At 44.3% G+C, this 25,898-nt stretch overlaps 1 protein-coding gene and 1 long non-coding RNA gene across 7 annotated transcripts in view; one reads left to right on the top strand and one right to left on the bottom strand.

Annotated features, from left to right (window-relative positions):
* Positions 1 to 223: 223 nt before the first annotated feature.
* LOC127031100 (uncharacterized) lies at positions 224 to 1,072 on the bottom strand. Its single transcript, XR_007768502.1, has 2 exons — positions 926 to 1,072; positions 224 to 829 (listed from the first exon to the last, which is right to left on the bottom strand). It is a non-coding gene; the product is annotated as an uncharacterized LOC127031100 (long non-coding RNA).
* Positions 1,073 to 8,838: 7,766 nt separating this feature from the next.
* The window catches only part of LOC127031078 (androgen-induced gene 1 protein-like), a 39,859-nt gene continuing 22,799 nt past the window's right edge, over positions 8,839 to 25,898 (top strand). The window contains exons 1-4 of one of the 6 annotated variants that reach the window (XM_050917814.1): positions 8,844 to 9,293; positions 10,666 to 10,809; positions 12,703 to 12,804; positions 19,395 to 19,510. In XM_050917814.1, the coding sequence (XP_050773771.1) occupies positions 9,141 to 9,293; positions 10,666 to 10,809; positions 12,703 to 12,804; positions 19,395 to 19,510 (515 nt within the window). In that variant the 5' untranslated portion in view covers positions 8,844 to 9,140. Of the gene's footprint in view, positions 9,294 to 10,665; positions 12,084 to 12,702; positions 12,805 to 13,595; positions 14,117 to 14,330; positions 16,752 to 19,394; positions 19,511 to 25,898 lie in introns of those variants that run through there. The other 5 variants (XM_050917816.1, XM_050917811.1, XM_050917813.1 and 2 more) reach the window with 5 other exon arrangements.

Below are 25,898 nucleotides of genomic sequence, written 5' to 3'. Positions count from 1 at the left end.
GATTATGCGCAGCCAGACACAGGGGCGATTAGAAGAGCACACCAGGAAGCGGTGCGCATCAGAGAAGCTTTGAAAACGAGTTTCATCACGGGCCAGGGTACGGTCTGACTGCTGTGTTTGTTTCCCCCTGATGAACTCCCCCCCCCCAATTGACTCATTCCCTGTAAGCAACCCACCTTCTCGCTTCGATTCCAGCTTGCTTTCTAAGGAAATAAAGTCACTATCATTTAAAAATCATGTATTCTTTATTAATTCATTATAAAAAGAGGGAGAGAACTGACAAGGTAGCCCGGGTGTGGTTTGGGAGGAAGATAGGAGGGAAGGAAAAGGCCATTAAAAAAATTTCAATGTAATGACAGCTTTTTGGTTGGGCTGTCCGTGGGGGTGGAGTGGGCGGGTGCACGAAGCCTTCCTCCACGCGTTCTTACACGTCTGGGTGAGGAGGATATGGAACATGGTGAGGGTGGTTACGCAGGGGTACAGTGGCACTCTGTGTTCCTGCTGCTGTTCCTGAAGCTCCACCAGACGTCGGAGGATGTCAGTTTGATCACGCAGCAGCCCCAGCGTTGCATCCCGCCACCGCTGATCTTCCTGCCTACACCTCTGATCTTCCTGCCGCCACCGCACATCTCGAGCGTCCCTCCTGTCCTCACGTTCACTAACATCTTTCCTGTAATTTGATACCACGTCCTTCCACTCATTCAGATGAGCTCTTTCATTGCGGGTCACTTCCATGATTTCCGAGAACATTTCGTCTCACGTCTTTTTTTTCTGCCGCCTTATCTGAGACAGACATCTGATGGAGTAGAGAGGCTTGAAAAATTTGCATCTGCATGAGAGAGGGAAAAAACGGAGAGAAGTATTTAAAAAGATACATTTTACAAAACAATGCTTATACTCTTTCACAGTGAACCACACTATTCACCTTACATAGCACATGTGATTTCACTACAAGGTCGCATTTTGCATCTTAATATTGAGTGCCTGCGGCTCTGGTGTTAGAGATCTCACAGACGCAGGTCCGGGCAGCAGAATTCAGCTTGCATGCATCCATGGTAAGCCATTGTCTTTCGGCTTCTGCAGCCTTCATATACACAACGCCCTTGTCATAAACAGATAGTTAAGGGTTAATGTCTCTTTTACCTGTAAAGGGTTAAGAAGCTCAGTAAACCTGGCTGACACCTGACCAGAGGACTCACTAGGGATTGGTGGGGGAAAGGAGGGGGGATGGTTAATTTATCCTTGTTTTAAGATCCAAGGGGTTTGGATCTGTGTTCACCAGAAAATTGGTGAAGTCCCTCAAGGCAACCCAAGGGGGGGGAAGTCTGGGGGGACAGAGAGTGCCCCAGACACTGGAATTCTGGGTGGTGGCAGTGTATACTAGATCTAAGCTACTAATTAGGCTTAGAAGTGTCTATGCAGGTCCCCACATCTGTACCCTAAAGTTCAGAGTGGGGAAAGAAACCTTGACAGCCCTTCTTTCCCAAATACCAAGCAAATCCCGTTCAGTGTTGCTTCTTTCCTGTTAACATGCAGCAGCAGAAACCACGCCCCCCCTCCAATTCTCTGGGATGATTGCTTTACCCCTCCCCCCCACTGTGTGGCTGGTATCATGGAAGATCATTGCTAGCCAAACGCGAAAAAGCTCAGCGCCAATTCCCACCCCCACCCCCCCGCCGCTTGGCTACCTGCAAGGAAGGATTTCTTTTAAGCAACAGGCAAACAGCCCAGTAGGAATGGCCATGTCTGTCCCCTTAATTAAATTCCTGAATTTCAACTAGGTTACCATGAACGATATCACTCTCCTGAGGATAACACAGCGAGATAAAGAACGGATGTTGCTTGAATGCTAGCAATCACTGGGACCATACGCAGCTAGGCTTTGTCATGCAATGATAGCAGATTACTTGCTACATGCATGGCGTGGTCAAGTGTCCTACCATGGAGGACGGAATAAGGCTGCCCTGCCCAGAAACCTGCAAAGGCTTTTGAAGTACCTCCAGGAGAGCTTCACGGAGATGTCCCTGGAGGATTTCCGCTCCATCCTCAGACATTTTAACAGACTTTTCCAATAACTGTACTGGCCGCGAATGCGTCCAAAGTCCTCAGGGCAAATTAATCATTAAAAAATACTTGCTTTTAAACCATGTTTTATATTTACAAAGGTACACTCACCAGAGGTCCCTTCCATGGCTTCATTGTCTGGACTAGTGGCTTGGGAGGGCTGGGAGGGTAATTCCGTCAGGGTGAGAAAAAGCTCCTGGCTGTTGGGGAGAACGGAGTGCTGTGTGCTCTCTGCAAGCTCGTCCTCCTCTTCCTCCTCCTCATATTCCCCGTCTGCAGAATCCTCAGCCATGGCTGAGATTACCACCCCCACCTCAGAATCCACAGAAGGGGTGGGGAACTGGTGGCAGCCCCTCCTAGAATTGCATGCAGCTCAGCGTATAAGCGGCATGTTTTCGGCCCTGCCCCGGACCTTCCGTTTGCTTTTTTGGTTTTCTGGTAGGCTTGTCTGAGCTCCTTAACTTTCACACGGCACTGTACTGAGTCCCTGGTGTGGCCTCTCTGCATCATGGCCTTGGAAATTTTTTCAAATGTTTTTTCATTTCGTCTTTTGGAACGGAGTTCTGTTAGCACAGAATCCTCTTCCCATACAGCGATCAGATCCAGTACCTCCCGTGCAGTCCATGCTGGATCTCTTTTTCTATTCTCAGGAGACTGCATTGTTACCTGTGCTGATGAGCTCTGCGTGGTCACCTATGCTAGTGAGCTCTCCACACTGGCCAAACAGGAAATGAAATTCAAAAGTTCGCGGGGCTTTTCCTGTCTACTTGGCCAGTGCATCCAAGTTCAGATGGCTTTCCAGAGCGGTCACAATGGTGCACTGTGGGATACCGCCTGGAGGCCAATACCATCGATTTGCGGCCACACTAACCCTAATCCGACATGACAATACCGATTTCAGCGCTACTCGTCGGGGAGGAGTACAGAAACCAGTTTAAAGAGCCCTTTAAATCGATATAAAGGGCCTCGTTGTGTGGACGGGTGCAGGGTTAAATCAGTTTAATGCTGCTAAATTCGGTTTAAATGCGTAGTGTAGACCAGGCCTTAGAAACCTTTTCATGGAGGATATGAGGATTTGAGCTCTTATAGAAAGTTTGTACCATACATCTAATAATTTTTTTTCTTATATTCCCCTTAACTCTTCTCATCAGGGACAAAGTTTCCCTTTTAAATTGATTCAGAAGCATTAAGGAGGTATCACCTCTATGCATGTCATATTGCCAGAGTTGGGATCAGCAGAGGCACTTGCAATGGAGCCTCTTTAGTAGAAACAAGAGGAGGCTGATGACTAGGACATTATCTGTGAGGGATCCCAGACTTCAAAAAAAGGGAGGTGGATTTTAGTTTTTAACTTAGTAGCAGTGGGTTATATTTAGAGGCCTATAAAATTCACAGTCCATTTTGGTCAATTTCACAGACAGAGGATTTTAAAAATAGTCAATTCCAATTTCAGCTGTTTACATCAGAAATTTCAGGGTGTTGTAACCATAGGGGTCCAGTCACAAAAGTGTGTCGGGGGCTGGGGTGTTCGGCAAGGCTATTGTAGGGGATTCATGGGATTGCCACCATTACTTCTGCACTGCTGCTGGCAGGGGCGCTTCCTTCAGAGCCAAGCAGCCAGACAGCAGCTGCTGGCTGGGCGCCCAGCTCTAAAGCCAGCACCAATGCCAGCAGCAGCACAGATGTGAGGTAGGTTGCCAACTTTCTAATCGCACAAAACTCAACACCCTAGTCCTGCCCCTTCCCCGAGGTCCTGTCCCCCGCTCCCTATGTTCCCCCACCCTCACTTGCAGGGGGCTGGAGTGTAGGAGGGGGCCAGAAATGAGGGGGCCAGGGTGCGGGAGAGTGCTCTGGGCTGGGGCAGGGAGTTGGGGTGCAGGAGGGGTGAGGGCTCTGGGGTGGGGCCACAGATGAGGGGTTTGGCGTACAGGAATGGGCTCCAGGTTGGGGGACGGGGCCAAGGGATTTGGAGTGCGGGAAGGGGCTGCAAATTGGAGTGCAGGGGGGTGATTAGTCTGGGTGCGGGCTCTGGCATGCAGGAGGGGGCTTGTTTGGGGGGGCTCAGGGCTGGGGTGCAGGAGGGGGTATGGGCTTTGGGCTGGGGGCTCTGAGGTGGGACCAGGGATGAGGGGTTTGTGGGGGGCTGAGGGCTGGGGCAGTGGGTTAGGGTGTGGGCTTACCTCAGGTGGCTCACAGTCAGTGGTGCAGCAGGACTAAGGCAGACTCCCTGCCTGTCCTGGCTCCATACTGCGCCCTGGAAGCAGCCAGCAGGTCCAGCTCCTAGGCAGCAGGGGAAGGAGGCTCTGCAGCGCACGCTGCTCTTGGCTGCAGGCACTGCCCCCCCCCAAGCTCCCATTGGCCTGGAACCAGCTAATGGGAGTGCAGAGCCCCTTGGTCCCCCCCTCCTAGGAGCCGGCCATTTCCAGGGTGTAGTGCAGTGCCCCAGGACAGGTAGGGTCTAGCCAGCCTTAATGCCACAGCACCGCCAACTGGACTTCTAACGACCCGGTTGCTGGTGCTGATCGGAGCCACCAGGGTCCCTTTTCAATTGGGTGTTCAAGTAAAAAACCAGACACTTGGTAACTCTAAAGCGAGGGTTGTGGGGTATGGGTCACCATACGTCCAGGTTTTTCCCAGTCACCTCCCGCCCAGTTGGGGACTGACAGCTGGACTCGTGGGCCTGACCACTGGAGCCGCAGCCTCTCTGGATGGGGAGGGGGTGACAGCTTGAGTCGCAGCCTCCCGCTTGGGTCAGTGGCTGACAGGTGGAGCTCCAGCCTCCCGGCCAGGGTGCAGACCGACAACCACCCTTACTTCTGTGCTGCCTACAGAGCTGGGCTCCCAGTTAGCAGCCGCAGAGCTTTCTGCATCTGGAAGAGGTTCCCAGAGGTGGATTTGACCTGGCTCTGGAAGTGGCCCCTGCAGGGGAAGAGGAACTCCCGTCCTTCCCCAGATCGGGCCATGATTAGTAGCTGGAGCCTGGCACACAGTAGAACTTAGGCACCCCCAGCCCTGTCCCTGCGCTACAATAGCCAGATATCACAACTGAGATCAGATTTCATGGTCCATGATGCATTTTTCACAGCCGTGAATTTGCTAGGGCCCTAGTCATATTAAATTGTATTGCTGCACTTAAGATGCATTATTAAATTATGACAAGAACAGCTATGAAATATAGAGAGTTGCCTTTTATAGCATTCCTGTAAATAGAAATAAATAAATAAGAAAGAGACTGAGTTTTATTTTATTAAAATTTTGCTTCAAAGAGTGGGTTAGTATTGGATCCATGTTCCCAAACAGCTAAATCTTGCAATTAATTTAAATACTTAACATTAGGGCAGCTGCCGTGATGAATGTTGCCATAACAACACAACTGCAGTGATGTCCATGATGACACAGAGGACCGTTTCTATGGTAATGGAATGTCTTAACCTCAAGGATGCACACAAGCCCATTACAAAAAATGGGAACTGACACTCTAGGTTGAGGGAAGTTTCTTCCTTGTACTGCCCATCTACATCCATTAGCTGTCTCTTGTCGTATACTTAGATGGTAAACACTTTGGGGCAGGGACCTTCTTTTTGTTCAGTGTTTGTATAGCACCTAGCATAATGGGGTCCTGGTGCATTACTAGGGCTGCTGGGGAGCCTTAGCAATACAAATAAATAATAATCATAATTAATAATATAAATGGGACAGTCAGTTTACAAAACAGAAATACAGGGACTAGATTTTGTTCCTAATTACATAAGTGTAAATTCAGAGATTTACTAGTGTCAATAAGATTAGAATCAGGCATAATAGTGTGATTCTGATCTTATTCAACTTCTACCTCAGTGAAATTCTACTTACTGCAAAGGAATTATTTCAGAGGTGTGAAATCAGAAGCAGGTAGTCAGTCTAATTTTAGTTTATCCAAAGGATTACTGGAGATTTATAAAAAGTAGTTAAGAGTTGAAACAGTGGGAGAAAAGGTAAGGGAGCAATAGAGAGTGACCTGAGGAACTCTAAAGGCAGACATTAGACTAGGAAAGAATAATCAATAAAGAAAAGCAATTTGGATTCTCTTCCAGAACAGTAGGAGGGATGGAAGTTTGGCGGTAGAGGTGAGGGAGATGTTCTTGTTTTGCATCGCTTTTTGCCGGTTATCATATAAAATTAGACCATTCTAAAACTTTCCACCAGGAATTTCAAAGCAAATTGCAAAACATTAACTAACATTTTAAAAATTAAATACTTTTATTAACATAACATAAGTAAGGCTTTTGATACCATCTTATATGACCTTGTCATAAACAAACTACCAAAATGTAGCCTAGATTAACCTACTATAGGGTGGGTGTGCAACTGGTTGGAAAAGCGTTTTCAGAGAGTCGTTATCAATGGTTCACAATCAATCTGGAAGGGCATATCAAGTGGAGTCCCACATGGATCTGACCTGGGTCCGGTTCTATTCAGTATCTTCAGAAATGATTTGGATAATGGCATAAAGAGTACACTTACAAAGTTTACAAAGAATACCAATCTGGGAGAGGTTGCAAGCACTTTGGAGGACAGCATTAGAATTCAAAATGATCTTGACAAAAGGGAGAAATGGTCTGAAATAAACAGGATGAAATTCAATAAGGACAAATGCAAAGTACTACATGTAGGAATGAATAATCAATTGCACAAATACAAAATGGGAAACAACTGCCTAGGAAGGAGTACTGCAGAAAAGGCTTTGGGAGTTATATTGGATCACAAACTAAATATGAGTCAACAATGTAATACTGTTGCAAAAAAGTAAACATAATTCTGGGATGTATTAGCAGCAGTGTTTAAGCAAGACCTCAGAGGTCATTTTTCCACTTTATTCAGCACTGCTTACGCTCCAGTTGAGACCTCATGTGCAGTGCTGGGCTCCACACTTCAGGAAAGATGTGGACAAATTGGAGAAAGTCCAGAGGAAAGCAATAAAAATGATTAAAGGTCTAGAAAGAAAAATTCACATTTTCATAATTCCTAAAACATTGCAGTATCAGGTAGTCATTCGTCTCAGTTTGGGCAGGACAGTGCTGAATTCAAAGAGATCTACTAATCTGTAAGTAGCCTTTATTCAGATAGTTAAATAGATATAAATCAAAGCCAAATGGGTGACTTGTCAAGCAGCATATCATATGTTACATGGGAACTCCATATAAAAGCTACCATTCTGGAAGTTTCACAAAAGTGATTTTTTAATCAGTAAAGCGAACACTGGTTTGCATTAGTTTAGTACCCTCTAGTATGAACAATTAAACGGGTACAATTCTGTCAACTGTATAAGAGCTTAATTATCCCATCTGCTTTTGTATCCAAAAAAATGTATGTGTCTGTACACTAGGAAAGGAAAAATGAAACAGAAAACAAGTCATAATGAAAGGACAAGTGAAAACCCTTGACTCATTTAGATAAGAAATCCCTGAAGTAATGATCATCTGTATAACTATAAAGAGAAGCCTACATTTCATCTGTATATTCTCCCCACAAAATACTAGCTAGTAGTAGTTGTAATTGGAATGTTCCAAAGTTGGAGAGAGAAGGTCAGCTGCAGTTGAGATGTTGAGAAGAGTAGCAGGTAGAGATGCCAGTCAGTCAGAATGAATCAGTGGTCAAATCACAAGTACCCAGACACATCTTCAAAGAGATGTGAAGCCAAAAACCACTGTAAGATACTTCAATTATGAAACCAATCATCACCTGCTCTCCTAAAGCCAACAGTCACTCATCAATATTCTTGTAATCGTTTAACAGGACCTATGTCTATCTTACTGTACTTGCAAAGATCTTCCAGTTTATCTTAAAATCTCTTTTGACTCGTTAATGTAACACCTTTACTCTCCTAAAGTAAACAAAAATTGTATTTAAATCTAGTCTAGAAACAATAATAAAAATAATAAACAAAATCCAACAAAAGTAGATTTGTACTCTGGGAAAGGGTTTCAGGTGTTAATTCTGAACTAGAATTGTAAGGACTTCCATTCATCCCTTCCATTCTTTTTGCTCATCAGGTGGTTTTCCAGCACCTGCTGTTAGAAGTGTTTAGTTCCCTATAGCACACAGCTTTGTAATCTCAAACCACTATCATCAAACTAATATATTTATACTTTATTTTCCATGCCAAACTATTTTACAGAAATCATTCACTCACCATAGAAATGCAACCCCCTTGGGGTTCAGTGTGACAATTCCAGTTGGATGCAATAATTTAAGACAGGCAGTGAATAAATTAGGTTGGCATATGTAATTAGCTAATATGGAATCCGATCTGGGCACTGACATTGACTCCACAACTCTTATGAAGTGTCTTAAATGACAACATCAGGGACTCTGGTTTCGGTCTTACACTAAGGACGGTGTACCGACATTGTGCAAACGCAGAATGATGTCAGGCCTATCTCATGAGGCATAAACCCACCCCAAGCCCCACAGACTGCGGGCTTCTACAGCTGAGGCAGGGATTCCTCCAGTCTCATTTTCTCCAGGACACCTAAGCCCTGCACTAAAGGCGGATCCCTCCCCTCCATGGGGTAGCCAGCACCAGGTCCCTGTGGGTGGGCACAATCACCCAGGGACCACGTTATTTCTCGGTAAATCCCAGTTCCCTGTATTACTCCACTGAATGGGCCACGGTCTGCAGATGGCTGAAGGGTTAGGGGGAGTCATTCTGGTCTGCCCGTCATCCCTCACTCCCCGCAGAGACGCCCATTCCTCGCTCCTGTGAAATGAACAGGCGTCGCCACAAAGCGCCTCGCAACATGGCGTCGGGCGGCGTTACGCCGCCACAGAACTCAGCGAGGTCGCACAAGATGGCGGCGGGCGGGAAGACGCACGCGCAGAGTTCATCACACGGGGTTAGCTCCTCCAGGGAGAGGAGGCGGCGTTGGAACGCGCCTCAGTTGCAGACCCACAGAAGATGGCGACGGGATGTCTAGCTGCGCGGAACGCTCGGAAGAAGGGGGCATGTGTCCCGCATGCGCAGCGCGCCTCACACGCGCGTGCGGGAGGCCCCCTTGTGAGGGAAGGGGGAGTCGCGGCGGTGTGGCCCTCCCAAGATGGCGGCGCGGCTCATGAGCTTGGTCCACCTGTGCTGTTTCCTGTGGGCCTCGTTCTCACTCTCTCAGAACGTGGGCATGCCCCACTCCCTCCGCAGGGAGAGCGAGAACACCTACGGCGGCCGCTGGAAATATCTGACCTTCATCAACCAGGTGCCGGCGGGGGTGGAGGGAGGAGAGCGGCTGAGGGCGCTAGGCCCATTGCGAAGGGGGGTAAGAGAGAGGTCTCACCTGAGGGCGGTAGGAGGGCAAGAAGGAGAAGTGGCTTGAATGTGGCAGAGGGGGCCTGGCTGGAAGGGGAGTCGGTGTGTGCCAAAGGGGGCTCAAGAGGGAGGCCTGGCTTGAAGGTTGCAGTGGACAGGTGTGGGGCAAAGGGGGTGTAAGAGGGAGGCCTGGTTTGTGGGGAGAAGTAGGTGTGAGCCAAAGAGGACACAAGAGGGAAGCCTGGCTTGATGATTGCGGAGGACATGTGTGAGCCAAAGTTTGGGAGAAGGACCGGCATTAGGAGGGGATTGAGTCATGTTGAGGGAACCTGACCTATCATAAGTTGATCTATGTTTCCATTGTTATTTGAAAAATTAAATTTAAAATAATTTTGAAAATTAAATTATCTCAGATAAAAGTAACTGGAAATGTAAAAGCAATAATGACAATATCCAGCTCTTCCTTTGTGCTTGTCTTCTTTGGAGTCCTTTACAATCATAAATTTAAAAAATCTAATAATATTTTGAGAATATATTATCACCTAACTTCTGTAGAGAATTCAAGGAATTTTTTTCTCTCTTCAAATTTTTTTTTGCTTAGGAAAAAATAACAGATGATTAATTCTAAACAACTTAATTTTATAACAAGAAACCAAATAAAATAGCTTGTATAAAATGCGAAATTTAGAGACAATGGAGATAGATGTTCACATCAATAATTTGGGACTTGATCTTGTAATTCTTGCTGCTCACAGAAGTCCCATTGGCAACAGTTTTGTACACAGACAATGTACACATAGAGCTAGGATCAGATGCCTGCACTTTAAAAAGTTTGAAAATCCATTACTAAAATGCATGTTTAGAATTAGTCAGAGGATAAAGTTTCCAAAAGCAAGGAGTAAGTGAAATTTATAGGCCTGAGCCAAACTAAGGTAGGATAAGACTTCTTTTGAGTCATTGGGAATTTTGGCTGTATTAGAAATACAGATTTTTGCCCTTTATCCTGAACTGGTAAGATGTCCTTATAGTAGATAGACTAGAAACACGAACCAGTGAGTGTTTTACTTTCTTTTCAAAAGAAGTTTAAAGCCATTATAGTGCCAGTAAATGTGCATGTGAACAAAAACAAGTATGTTGATTGAATAGTGAGGCAACAGGCTACGTAAACATGAATAACTTCCAGGGCAAACATGTTATATTCACTTAAAATGTTTTCTTCTTTGGAAGACTAGAGAAGAGTAGTAAAATGGTATATTTGTAACCAAAATGATTGTATTAAAACAATTTCTTAATATGTTTTCTTCATTTCTTAATACATTTAGATTCTGCAAACTCTGTTGTTTGGATTATGTGTCATAATTGACTTTGCTCACATGTTCATCCCTGCCACAAAGAAGAGTGTGTCATCCAGATTGTTGCCTCCAAGAGACTTCATCTTCTCAGTGCTAGTATTCCCTGTTGGCTTAGTAAGTAATTCCTACAAACAGGACCCCTCTCAAATAACTTCAGAGAAGACAGAAGATTTTGGCATGTCCAGATTAAACTGACACAGCTGAAAGCTGTAATATTTTATACACCATTTTGTTTAGTTTCAGACATAATAACAGGTCTAATTTATCCCTAACTCAATTGACTCATAGCCCTGGTCTACACTGGGATGGGATTGATCTAAGATACGTCGACTTCAGCTACTCTGTGCTCATAGCTGAAGTTGCGTATCTTAGATCGACTTACCTCACGTCCTCACTGCACAGGGCCGACTGCCACTGTTTCCCCGTCGACTCCGCTTCCGCCTCTCGGCAGTGATGGAGTTCCGGAGTCAATGACAGGGCAATCAGGGATTGATTTATCGTGTCTACACTAGACACGATAGATCAATCCCCAATAGATCGATCACTACCTGCCGATCTGGCGGGTAGTGAAGACCTGCTCTCAATGTATACCGGATAGGAAAAGATCATTTCGTCTGATGTGTTACCAGCTGCTTTTTCAAACATATGGACACAATGAAAGAGAGAAACAGTATTTCTGTTGAGTTCTGTTGAGGGCCTACCTTTCTTCACATAAGTAATCCTCATGAATGGAGGTACTCATATGAATAATGACTATTTGTATGAGTAGGAGTTTGTGTTATCAGATTCCTAGATTGAGGCCTTGTCTGCCTGAGAGAGGTGCTCCGATGTAACTAAATTGGTTCAACTTCCTTAGGTGGACTTTCTTAATCCAGTGTACCTTATTTTGATTTAGCTTATGTCTGCAAGGAATGAGCATAAATTAAACCAAGAAAAGGCACAGATAAATTGAAATAGGTGTCCACATAGAGGATTTTGCGCTAATTTAACTGAATTGGTTTCTAAACTGGGTCCATTAAATCAGTGGAACTTTCTTGTGTGGACAAGGCCTGGGATTGTCTTGAGTTCTATGAACAATGGAGCTTAAGAAAAAAATTCCTACAGTTTAGAAAATATAAAATATGCATATTTTAGGAATTAAGGAAACATTAGATTATAAAATTGCTGCTGTAGTTCCTGTACATGTCTCACTTTATCTTTCTACGAACTCTTTTGTTCTTGGTTAATGATTATCAATTATATTTTATTTTGTATTTTTCAAAGGATTGCTTTGTGTTCTAAGTTCACTAACAGCAAGTTACTGTTAATATTTCCCTCGTTCTTTCAGTACATGCTAACCAAAATGGAGTGCAGACCACCCACCCTGCCTGCATCTACTGACCTCAATGGTAAAATTCTCCTGGACTCTAATGGGAGCAGAATTAATTCCATAAATTCTCCTTTACTTATGCAATAATTTATAGTAGTTTTTCAATGAAGTATACATTTTCTGAATTTTACAGAAAAAAAAAAGATGGAGATAATTAGTACTAAACTGTCTTAAACAGAAAAACTTTAAAAAACATCTTCTCTTCAAAGCAACTATTTTGATAAGGAAAAACTCTATCTGAATAGTCCTGTGCAAAAAGATTAGTAAAACAGTAGAACCTTAGAGTTACGAACACCTCGTGAATGGAGGTTGTCTGTAACTCTGAAATGTTGGTAACTTTGAGCAAAACGTTACTTTTTTTCAAAAGTTTACAGCCGAACATTGACTTAATACAGCTTTGAAACTTTACTATGCAGAAGAAAAATGTTGCTTCCCCTTTATTTTTTTAGTAGTTTACGTTTAACACAATATTGGACTGCATTTGCTCTTCTTTTTTTTTTCGGTCTCTGCTCCTGCCTGATTGCATTCTTCCGGTTCCAAATGAGGTGTGTGGTTGACTGCTTAGTTCCTAACTCTTGTGTTCGTAACTCAAGGTTCTACTGTATTTAGTTTTATTTACATACAGTTTTTTATCTCAGTTTGTAGCTGTTACTTTTTGGACCCTTTATGCATATGACAGAGAATTGGTATACCCTAAAGAACTGGATGAGATTAATCCACCTTGGCTTAATCATACCATGGTAAGCAGATAGTGTTTCTTTCTTGAGGTCTTGGGTTTGATGTTTTTTCACTTTATGGTATTTTCGTTATTATATATGTACAATACATGCAGTTTGAACATAACAATAACTTGCAGACAATTTAGTGTACAAATTTCTTACTTATCTTCTGGTATTCCGCACTGCATCAAGTGTAGATATCAGGGTCATGGTCTGTAGACCTACCAGAGCATTCTCTAAACTGTAACTCCTACCTTCTCTACCACTGGTGGAGATGCACCAGCAGTAACAAGAATGGCGGGGAAAGACTAGTATAGACCCAGCCCAGGACTCTGTGCTCTAGGGTACAGCTACACTGAAAAAATAAACAACCAACCCTACAACAACTCTCCGGATTTCAGAGCCCAAGCTCCAACCTGAGCAGAAATGTCTACATTGCTATTTTAGCCTTCATAGCGTGAGCCTAATGGCATGTCTACACTAAGAAATTAGGTCAAATTTATAGAAGTTGATTTTTTAGAAATCGATTTTATACAGTCAGTTGTGTCCCCACTTAAGACCATTAAGTTGGCAGAGTGCATCCACAGTACCAAGGCTGGCATCGACTTTTAGAGCATTGTACTGTGGGTAGATATCTCACAGTTCCTGTAGTGTCCGCCGCCCATTGGAATTCTGGGTTGAGCTCCCAATGCTTGATGGGGCAAAAACATTGTCGTGGGTGGTTCTGGGTAAATGTCATCAGGCCCCCCTCCCTCCCTGAAAGCAATGGCAATAAATCATTTCTTGCCTTTTTTCCTGGGTTACCCATGCAGACAACATACTACGGCAAGCATGGAGCCCGCGCAGCTCATCATCACCATATGTCTTCTGGGTGCTGCCGACGTGGTACTGCATTGCTGCACAGTAGCCACTCATTACCTTTTGGCAGCAGACGGTGCATTATGACTGGTGGTCATCGTCTCCTGGGTGCTCTTTTAGCCGACCTTAGTGAGGTCAGTTGGACACACCTGGGCAGACGTGTGCTCCTTGCCAGCCTCGGTGAGGTCGGTCAGTGGCGCCTGAACATAAATGGGAGACAACGATGGCCAGCAGTCGTACTGCACCATCTTCTGGCAAACAGCCAGGAGACAACGATGGCCAGCAGTGGTACTGCACCGCCTTCTGGCGAGCAGCCAGGAGACAATGACGGCCAATAGTTGTACTGCACCGTCTTCTGGCAAGCAGCCAGGAGATGACAATGGCTAGCAGTCGTACTGCACCGTCTGCTGCCAGCCTACGATGTATAAAAGAGATGGAGTGGATCAAAACAATAAAGAGACCAGATTTGTTTTGTTTTCATTTGTATTCATTTGCCCTCACCACCACCACCCCCGTGAATAGTGGAGGGAGGGATAGCTTAGTGGTTTGAGCATTGGCCTTCTAAACCCTGGGTTTAGAGTGCAGTCCTTGAGGGGGCCATTCTGTTTGACAACCCTGTAAGCCATGTTGTCAGTCGCCCCTCCCTCCATCAGAGCAACAGCAGACAATCATTTGGCACCTTTTTTCAGCACAGACACCATAGCACGGCAAGCATGGCGCCCGCTCAGATGACCACCGCAATTATGAGCACTCTAAACACCATGCACATTATCCTGCAGTATATGCAGAACCAGAACCTGCAAAAGCAAAAACAGGCAAGGAGGCAATGGCAGCGCGGTGATGAGAATGATGAGGACATGGACACAGACTTCTCTCAAAGCACGGGCCCTTGCAATTTGGACATCATGGCGGTAATAGGGCAAGTTCATACTGTGGAACGCCGATTTTGGGCCTGGGAAACAAGCACAGACTGGTGGGACCGCATAGTGTTGCGTGTCTGGGACGATTCCCAGTGGCTGCAAAACTTTCGCATGCATAAGGGCACTTTCATGGAACTTTGTGACTTGCTTTCCCCTGCTCTGAAGCGCAAGAATACCAAGATGAGAGCAGCCCTCAGAGTTCACAAGCGAGTAGCAATAGCGCTGTGGAAGTTTGCAATGCCAAACAGCCACCGGTCAGTCGGGCATCAGTTTGGAGTGGGCAAATCTGTGGGGGCTGCTGTGATCCAAGTAGCCAATGCAATCAAAGAGCTGCTGATATCAAGGGTAGTGACTCTAGGAAATGTGTAGGTCATAGTGGATGGCTTTGCTGAAGTGGGATTCCCTAACTGGTGGGGCGATAGATGTAACCCATATCCCTGTCTTGGCACCGGAGCACCAAGCCAGTGAGTACATAAACCGAAAGGGATACATTTCAGTGGTGCTGCAAGCACTGGTGGATCACAAGGGACGTTTCACCAACATCAACGTGGGATGGCCGGGAAAGATACACAACACTCGCATCTTTAGGAACTCTGGTCTGTTTCAAAAGCTGCAGCAAGGGACTTTCTTCCCAGACCAGATAATAACCATTGGGGATGTTGAAATGCCTATAGTTATCCTTGGGGACCCAGCCTACCCCTTAATGCCATGGCTCATGAAGCCATACATAGGCACCCTGGACAGTAGCCAGGAGCTGTTCAACTATAGGCTGAGCAAGTGAAGAATGGTGATAGAATGTGCATTTGGACGTTTGAAAGCACGCTGGCACAATTTACTAACTTGGGTAGACCTCAGTGAAACCAGTATTCCCGTTGCCTGCACTCCACCGTATCTGTGAGAGTAAGGGAGAGATGTTTATGGTGGGGTGGAAGGTTGAGGCAAATCGCCTGGCCACTGATTACGCACAGCCAGATACCAGGGCCGTTAGCAGAGTACAGGAGGGTGCAGTGCGCATCTGAGAAGCTTTAAAAACCAGTTTCATGACAGGCCAGGCTATGGTGTGAAAGTTCTGTTTGTTTTTCCTTGATGAAACCCCCCCCCCCTTGGTTCACTCTACTTCCCTGTAAGCTAACCACCCTCCCCGCCCCCCTTCAGTCACCACTTGCAGAGGCAATAAAGTCATTGTTGCTTCACATTCATGCATTCTTTATTCATCACATAAATAGGGGGATAACTGCCAAGGTAGCCTGGGAGGGGTGAGGGAGTAGGGAAGCACCGGGTGGCATGGGGGAGGAGGGAAGGAGAAGGCCACACTGCACTTTAAAACTTATTGAATGCCAGGTTTCTGTTGCTTGGGCAGTCCTCTGGGGTGGAGTGGTTGGGTGCCCAGAGGGCCCCACCTGTGTTCTTGGGCATCTGGGTGAGGAGGCTATGGAACTTGGGGAGGAGGGTGGTTGGTTACATATGGGCTGTAGCGGCGTTCTGTGCTCAAGCTGCCTTTCCTGAACTACCACCATACACCAGAGCATATCACTTTGTTCTTCCAGTGGCCTCAGCATTACCTCTTGCCTTCTGTCACCAAGCTGATGCCACCTATCATCTTCAGCCCGCCACTTATTATCTTCAGCCCACCACCTGTCCTTGTGTTCATATTGTGCTTTCCTGGACTCTGACATTGTCTGCCTCCACGCATTCTGCTGGGCTCTTTCAGTGTGGGAAGACTGCATGAGCTCAGAGAACATTTCATTGCAAGTGCGTTTTTTCCCCCTTCTAATCTTCGCTAGCCTCTGGGAAGGAGAAGATAATGTGAGTGTTGAAACATTTGCATCTGGTGGAGGGGAAAAAAAGGGAGAGTGATAGTTAAAAAGACACATTTTAGAGAACAGTGGGTAGACTGTTTCATGGTAAAGCTTGCTGTTAACATTACATAGTACATGTGCTTTCGGTACAAAGTCGCATTTTGCCTCTTATTGAGGGTATGCCAGTTTGGTGTGAGAGCGCTTTCAAGCAGGGCCGGGCAACAGAATTTGGCTTCCTTAACCTTCGTAACGTGGGAATGGTTTCAAAAAGCAGCAGCCTCCTCATTTCCCATATCAAGCAGCCGTTGAGTTGGCTATTTAAAACGGGTTGGCTATTTAAAAGGAGGAGGGGCTGCAGTTTTCGGGTTAACGTGCAGCACAAACCCAACTACCCCCCCACACACACACACACACAATTCTCTGGGATGATGGCTTCACCGCTCCCCCCATCGCATGGCTAATAGCAGGAAACATTTCTGTTCAGCTACAGGCAAACAGCCCAGCTGGAACGGGCACCTCTGAATGTCTCCTTAATAAAATCACCCTGTTTCAACCAAGTGCCCAGGAATGATATCACTCTCCTGAGGATAACACAGAGAAATGAAGAACGAATGTTATTTGAATGCCAGCAAACACCAGGACCATACGCTGCCGTGCTTTGTTATGCAATGATTCCAGACTACATGCTACTAGCCTGACATGGTAAAGTGTCCTACCATGGAGGATGGAATAAGGCTGCCCTCCCCAGAAACCTTTTGCAAAGGCTTTGGGAGTACATCCAGGAGAGCTTTATGGAGATGTCCCTGGAAGATTTCCACTCCATCCCCAGACATGTTAGCAGAGTTTTCCAGTAGCTGTACTGGCTGCAAATGCCAGGGCAAATTAATCATTAACCATGCTTGCTTTTAAACTTGTGTATAATATTTACAAAGGTACACTCACCAGAGGTCCTTCTCTACTTGGTGGGTTCAAGGGGTACTGACTCTTGGTCCAGGGTGAGAAACAGTTCCTGGCTGTCGGGGAAAACGGTTTCTCCGCTTCCTTGCTGTGATCTTCAACCTCCTCTTCATCTTCCTCATCCCCAAAACCCCATCCTTATTGCGTGCTATTCCATTGACGTAGTCAAAGCACAGGGGTGGGGTAGTGGTGGCTGCACCACCTAGAATGGCATGCAGCTTATCATAGAAGCAGCATGTCTGGGGCTCTGACCCGGAGTGGCTGTTTGCCTCTCTTGTTTTTTGGTAGGCTTGCCTCAGCTCCTTAAGTTTCACGCAAAACTGGTGCGGATCCCTGTTATAGCCTCTGTCCTTCATGCCCTTTGAGATTTTTTCAAATGTTTGGGCATTTCGTCTTTTTGAACAGAGTTCTGATAGCACGAATTCGTCTCCCCATACAGCGATCAGATCCCGTACCTCCCATTTGGTTCATGCTGGGGCTCTTTTGCGATTCTGGGACTCTATCATGGTCACCTCTGCTGATGAGATCTGCACTCACCCACAGATCGCCATGCTGGCCAAACAGGAAATGAGATTCAAAAGTTCATGGGCCTTTTCCTGTCTGCCTGGCCAGTGCATCTGAGTTGAGAGCACTGTCTAGAGCGGTCACAATGGAGCAGTCTGGGATAGCTCCCAGAGGCCATTACCGTCGAATTGCGACCATACTACCCCAAATTCAGTTCGGCAAGGTCGATTTCCGTGCCAATCCTCTCATCGGGGGAGGAGTACAGAAATCAATTTTAAGAGCCCTTTAAGTCGAAAATAACGGCTTCATTGTGTGGATGGGGTGCAGGGTTAAATGGATCTAACACTACTAAATTCAACCTAAACTCATAGTGTAGACCAGGGCTAAGTCAGCTGACCCAGGTTTGGAGACTTGCTGCTGCTGGGTAGTGTGGGCGGGGGGCGGTGTTTTGGTTTTTGAGTGTAGACATATCCTTAGTTTCTCATACGAACAGCTAACTGCCTCTTTCACTGAATATCACCTGTCCTGTGCACGGAATTAGGCAGAGTGCATGGATAAAACAGTATGTAGCATATAATTAAATACTGTATTATAATATATACATGGAAGGGGGCAGAATTAAGGCTGCACAAGTCTTTTTCATTTTCTGATATTTGGGTGCTTCACATTGCAACCAGAACATTCATTTAATCTGTTTTTGTATGGAGTGTAAATCTAATTTATCTAGATCAGGGGTCGGCAACCTTTCAGAAGTGGTGTGCCAAGTCTTCATTCATTCACTCTAATTTAAGGTTTCACGTGCCAGTAATACATTTTAACATTCTTAGACGGTCTCTTTCTATAAGTCTATAATATATAATTAAACTATTGTTATATGTAAAGTAAATTAGGTTTTTAAAATGTTTAAGAAGCTTCATTTAAAATTTAAATAAAATGCACAGCCCTCCGGACCAGTGGCCAGGACCCAGGCAGTGTGTGTCACTGAAAATCAGCTCGCGTGCCACCTTCGGCACCCATGCCATAGGTTGCCTACCCCTGATCTAGATATATGAATTCCTTAAATCTTGTAGAACATCCACAGATAAATCTGTAAATTGCACAGTAACTTGTCCTATGTATTGTGGGCCAGGTCCAAAGCACATTGAATGCAGTTACATGATTTAATTATTGACTCTCTAATTTGTCTCATTGGTCCTGAGCCAGCATCATGTCAGTGACAGCTTTGCCATTGACTTCAGTGAATATAGGATCAAGTCCATAGTACTCAAAATCAACTATGGGCATTTTATTTCCTGATTTTAAAACATCGATTTAATTTTGATTGCATTTCTTGATGGCTTTTAATTTCTGGGGGAGTGGATGCAGCTGTTACAAACTAGAGATTACATTTGTGAGGGATGGAAGGAATCTGTTATAATTAATAGTTCAACACAGAAACCAAACAAACAAAAGATTTCATTGCTGTTTCTGATATTTTCACAGTCAATGTTTCTGTCATACCATTTTCTACGATATTATTTGTTCATATTGTATATTTCCAAATCTGACTCTTGTATTTGATTTTTATTTTCAGCATACCACTATACTGCCACTACTTCTTATTGAGCTGATTACATGTCCACATAAATATCTTTCTAAATTGAAGGGAATGATAGGACTTAGCATCTTTGGTACTTCATACCTCACATGGTAGGCATTCCCTGTTTCTCAGAAACACAGCAACAAGAAGCATAAAGAGCAGAATGCGTGTGTGTGTGTGTGTGTGTGTGTGTGTGTGTGTGTGTGTTGGCATAATATTTATTGCTTTTCTTGATGAAATTACCATAGTGTATCTTGGTTCTTACACTACAGTATAATCAGATACAAATACTTTACAAGAGGTAATAAAAATGCATGCTGGAGTCACATTTTTTTTTAAACTACAATAGTGTGGTCCCACAGGGCACACTCCTGATTCATGACCAGTATGGTTCCAAATACTACCTCCATGTGTGCTCTGGAGAGAACTGCTGCAGAGCACTCTTCTGTGGCAGATATAGTAGCAAATATTTGTGTGTGTCCTTTATGTGGAGTGCCCCACTGTGCTGCAGAACATTTATGACCAGTAAATATGACCCAAAGAGAGACTTGAACTACTTAATTTATTCAAAGTCAGTGATAATGTTGAAACCTAATAATGACAATTTGAATAGCAACACAGTGAACTATTTCACTGCTTAGTGTATTAGCAAAACATCCATGTAAAATATTTATCGAGTATGGTTGGATTCCGTCAAAAGACATTCCATAAAAATAGGTTTCAAGTTTAGAATATACCAAACATTTGAATATTCTGTTTAAGTGTCTGATCCTCCACATAGTATACTAGAAGGGAAACAGATAACTAGGTGCAAGAAGAAGATTTCAGAGGAAAATGAAAGATGTCAGGAAGCTGGAAGGATTCAAATAAAGCAAAGCAGATTAAATTTAAAGTCTTTTTATCGATTAAAAGATACAAATCTGTTATTAGACACCTTAACTGTTTTCATTTGTTCTGAGTAAATGTGCTTTAAGAAAAACCTCTCTAGATTTCCCCAAAAATTTTACAGGCTCAAAGAAAAAAACCTTGCAAATTTTCCTTCAAATTCCCTGTAACCCTGCTCAGTATGAATAGTCAACTGTCATAAAATAACTGCTTAAATTTAGTCACTGACCTTTCAAATGGTTATTCATCTGATACAGGCAAGTTGTCAGTGTATCTTTATTTATGTATTTCATTTTAAACCTAACATTAAAAATATTTATCCTGAACATTAATCTCCTTTCACTTAATTATAAATATAATTACATGAATATGAAACTAGTATTTTAACCATAGGTAGCCGAAACGATAAGAAAATAACCAGAAATCTTGAATCCAAATATTCTCTACTACACTCACCGGTATGAGCCCTTAATACACTATTTCTTATCGAAAAGCCTGGGTAAAGAGGTGGGCTTTGCAGCTTGCCCTGATCGGCACATTTGAGTTACTTTGGCTTGGGGAGGGGAGTAAATTCCAAAGTTGAAGGCCCCTCAGAGAATGCCCTGCAGGGAGCTCTTATCCGTTGCATAGAGGGGACTACTGTTCAAACACTTGTGTTTATTGCAACTGTGGTACTATAGCCTGAGGAGTAATGTAGTCTCTTAGGCTAGGTCTACATTGCGCACCTTACAACAGCACGGCTGTGCCGAAGCACCGACAGAATTGTAAGGTGCGCAGTGTAGCCATTCTTTGTCGCCAGGAGAGCATCTCCCGCCAATAAAGCGCTGTCATTAAAACTTTTGTCGTTCAGGGCGGTGTTTTTTTCACACCCCCGAGTGACAAAAGTTTTAACGATGAAAATGCTGTGTAGACGTAGCCTGAGTGTATGTCTTCACTGTAGTACCTAAACTAGCTACACCGACATTAGCATGGCTAAAAATAGTGTAGATGTGGGGGTGTGGGCTTCAGCATAGGCTGTGTAAGCACACCGAAGACCCTGGATACTCGTTTTGTTGAAGGCTGCATTGTCACATCGACACTGCTGTTTTTAGCTGTGCTACTTAGATGTGTCTATCTGAGCTGTAATCACACCTCTGGTTGCATTGTGCATGTATCCTTCAATACATTGGTCCAATCCAATTCAGACTTTATAGCTCAAAACCAGCACTTTAAACTCCACCTGGAAATCAACAGATAGCTAATGCACATCCCAGAGTAATGGGATCACATATAAATAAGCCATCACATCCTGTACCAGCTTCTAGGTTGATTTACAATGTAGCCCCATGTAGGATGCACTGCATTAGAAAATCTTCAAATGGAAAAGGTATGGATTACAGAAGCAAGCCCCACATCCAGAAGAATTCATCACAGTACACTGCTACTGTATGAACACAACATTTAGTGATACACCTGAATTGAAATGACAACCTCTAATAAATGTACAGTTAAAGTACTGCTGCATGTAGATGTATATAACATGAAAAAAGTTGAACTAAAGAATAGCTAGAATGTCATATTCCTTGGGCTTGGTAACATAGGATCAGTGTGTCTCCTATGCACAAATTACCTGCACAGATCACTGGAAACTCTTCTGAATTCCCTTCCCAGTGCAGCTTTTCTGTTATCATTTCCTCATGCAGAGCTCTCCTCTTCCTACCTGACCAAACTAAAAGGTGAGTCAGATGCCCAAAACAAGTGGATCCTGGAAAATCTGCTTGGCTGTCAGGGGAATATGTAAAGGAAAGGACTATATGTGTAGAGCCTTTGTAGTTTTCTTCCCCCGATGGCTCCTTCCAGTCTTCCTGGCAGCCTGGCCTGTGATGGAGCCTTGTTGCCAAGGATGCATTTAGGGAGGATGTATGGAGAATAGTCACTGAGATGGGAGAAACAATCTGGTCCTTAATTCAGTCTAGTCTAGTAAATGCTACAGGTCTAGTAAACACTACAGCAGTTTGGTATAAGAGTTTGCTTATGGTATTACATTATTTGTATAAGGCCTATACATTGTAGGTTTTAAGTGTTATTTTTGGATTCCGTCCTCTATTCCCTCCCCATCCCCCCCATTTTGCAGTTCAGAATGTTTCATCAAAATACAGATAAACAATTCTAACATTTCTGAAGTTTTGTTTATGTCTAAACTCTCTGTGGATCTTTAGTCGTAGTTTCTTCAGCCATGGAACTTGTAATAAGGAGGAACTGATATTGGTTCTAGGCAGATATTCAGCACTATGAAAGAAAAATATTTGCTTTTTTTCTTCTGTTTACAACAGTGTCTTATGCTGGCACTTGTAATTGATGTTTTCTGCTTATCACAAACATCCTTATAGTCTGGAAGAAAACAAGGAAAGTCTTAACAGCTGTGATAAATAAAGAAGGGGGGCAGCTCCCTTTTATAAACATCCCACCGCTAACACCATGTCAAAGCTGAATCCCTACTCTGTCACTCCAAGTGCAGAAATGGGGGGCCCGCAAGGATTCTAAAAATTAATACTTGCCACTCCAGGCTTGCAGTAAACTCCCAAGGTTACAGCTTTTCTCTGACCTTGGCTTGGTAAAACGCCACCATCCAAATGCAAAAAAAAAAAAACAACCTTGGACCCAGGAAGGAACACTTGGGAATTCCTCCCTGTGGGGTACCCTCAAGCCCTTTCTCACACACACACACCACGGGGAAGAGCTGAGAAAGAAAAGAAAGGAAATTAGCTGTGCTACCAGCTAATCAAACAACATGCACAAACCTCTTAGGACACCAAAAAGCCAATCCTCTTCTTAAAAAAGGTAAATTTTATTAAAAACAAAATGGAAAAAAGTACATCTGGAACTTAAGCTTTTGCTAGATTTTAAAGGAGCAATTCTAAAAATTAAGCACCCAAACTAGCTTTAAGAATGTTCTGCCATTGTGTATGCTCTGGAGAAGCTATGCCCATACATTTGGGGACAGCATTTCCACCTGCAGACTGACCATGCTGCACTGAAGGGGCTTCACACAGTCAAAGAGACGAACAAAAAACTTCTTCAGTGGAGTTTAGTTCTTCAAGACTTTGATTTTGAGGTAGAAAACATTTCAGGAGTCTCTAACAAAGTGGCTGATGCACTCTCCCAGGAGGATTTCCCAGAATCAGCTGGGTAAAAATGTCCCTGCATTCTTAAGTCATTGTAGTTCTTCAAATGTAAAAAGTACTGTTTAGTTCTTCATGTAATTATTAATAAAATTAGAGATGCATGTGTCTTATCAACTCTGTTTCCTAAACCTCCAGGAAGAAATCTCAGCTGGTGTGGACCTGACCTAAACTAGGCTGGCCAGCACCATCTGTGATTTGTGGGGCATTGATAAATGAAGAAGCGGGGGTGGGGGGGGGAGTTCCCTTTTATAAACATCTAGACAGCCAGTTAGCTGTAAAATCCCTCTTGGTGTCTGTTCTCTGCTTGCTTTACTTGTAAAGGGTTAACAAGTCCACAGGTAAAAGAAAAGGAGTGGGCACCTGACCAAAAGAGCCAATGGGAAGGCGAGAACTTTTAAATTGGGAAAGAAACTTTCTCTTTGTGGTTCTCTGGGCTGCTGTGTAAGATTTAAGCCAGGTATGATTGTAGCTAATTTAGCTACAACTAATTAGGAAAGAGATCTTGGAGTCATCGTGGATAGTTCTCTGACGACATCCATGCAGTGTGCAGCAGCAGTCAAAAAAGCAAATAGGATGTTAGGAATCATTAAAAGAGGGATAGAGAAAAAGACAGAGCATATCTTATTGCCCTTATATATAAATCCATGGTACTTGCACATCTTGAATACTCCATACAGATGTGGTCGTCTCATCTAAGAAAAAATATACTGGCATTAGAAAAGGTTCAGAGAAGGGCAACAAAAATGATTAGGGGTTTGGAACGGGTCCCATATGAGGAGAGATTAAACAGGCTAGGACTTTTCAGCTTGGAAAAGAGAAGACTTAAGGGGGGATCATATGATAAAGGTATATAAAATCATGAGTGATGTGGAGAAAGTGAATAAGGAAAAGTTATTTACTTGTTTCCATAATATAAGAACTAGGGGCCACCAAATGAAATTAATGGGCAGCAGGTTTAAAACAAATAAAAGGGAGTTCTTCACACAGCACACAGTCAACCTATGGAACTCCTTACCTGAGAAGGTTGTGAAGGCTAGGACTATAACAGGGTTTAAAAAAAAACTGGATAAATTCATGGAGGTTAAGTCCATTGATGGCTATTAGCCAGAATGAGTAAGGAATGGTGTCCCTAGCCTCTGTTTGTCAGAGGGTGGAGATGGATGCCAGGAGAGAGATCACTTGATCATTACCTGTTAGCAGGACCGGCGCTAGGGGTTTGAGCGCCCTAGGCGCATGGCAATTTCGCTGCCCCGCGCGCTGGTCCCGCGGCTCCGGTGGAGCTGCCACAGTGGTGCCTGCGGAGGGTCTGCTGGTCCGCGGCTCCGGCGGACCTGCCACAGTCATGCCTGCGGGCGGTCCACCAGAGCCGCGTGAGGAGCCGACTGTCCGCAGGCACTACTGCGGCAGCTCCACCGGAGCCGCAGACCAGCAAACCCTCCGCGGGCACCATTGCGGCAGCTCCACCGGAGCTACCTGCCGCCCCCTCCGGCAAAATGCCGCCCACCAATTATTCTGGCGCCCTAGGCGATTGCCTAGGCTGCCTAAATGGTAGCGCCGGCCCTGCCTGTTAGGTTCACTCACTCTGGGGCTCCTGGTATTGGCCACTGTTGGCAGACAGGCTACTGGGCTGGATGGACCTTTGGTCTCACCCAGTATGGCCATTCTTATGTTCTTATAGATTATCAATTCATACCTCAAACCTACTGTCTGGAGCCTCAGATATGTCTTAGGGAATGTCTAAAAAGACGCAATTAGGGTTATTTCTTTTATTTCTTACTGGGTTGTGGATTCCTCTGTGCTAACCCCTGATGCTTTTGTTTGCTTGTAACCTTTAAACTGAACCCCCAAGAAAGCTAGTTTGGGTGCTTAATTTTTGAAATTGCTCTTTTAAAATCTAGCAAAAGCTAAGTTCCAGATGTATTTTTTTCCTTTTTGTTTTTAATAAAATGTACCTTTTTAAAAGAACAGGATTGGATTTTTGGTGTCTAAGAGGTTTGTGCATGTTGTTTGATTAGCTGGTAGCACAGCTAATTTCCTTTCTTTTCTTTCTCAGCTGTTCCCCGGGAGGCGGGGGGGTGAAAGGGCTTGAGGGTACGCCACAAGGAGGAATTCTCAAGTGTTCCTTCCTGGATCCAAGGGGTATTTTTTGCATTTGGGTGGTGGCAGCATTTACCAAGCCAAGGTCAGAGAAAAGCTGTAACCTTGGGAGTTTACTGCAAGCCTGGAGTGGCAAGTATTAATTTTTAGAATCTTTGTGGGCCCCCACTCAGAGTGACAGAATGGGGAGTCAGCCTTGACAACAGCTAAAAGAATGAATGTTTAGGAAATGTTATTTTGAAAGGGTTTACAATAAAGTTCAAACCCTCTTTCTGTTACTGATTTCTATTTTATAACTAGTGTAAATTTCAGTGCAGCTCTGCTTTTCCTCTTATTTGGTTTACAAATTCTC

This window comes from Gopherus flavomarginatus, chromosome 11 (assembly GCF_025201925.1).
Source record: "Gopherus flavomarginatus isolate rGopFla2 chromosome 11, rGopFla2.mat.asm, whole genome shotgun sequence".
Classification (NCBI taxonomy): domain Eukaryota; kingdom Metazoa; phylum Chordata; order Testudines; family Testudinidae; genus Gopherus; species Gopherus flavomarginatus.
This window is presented reverse-complemented; position numbering and strand designations above follow the sequence as displayed.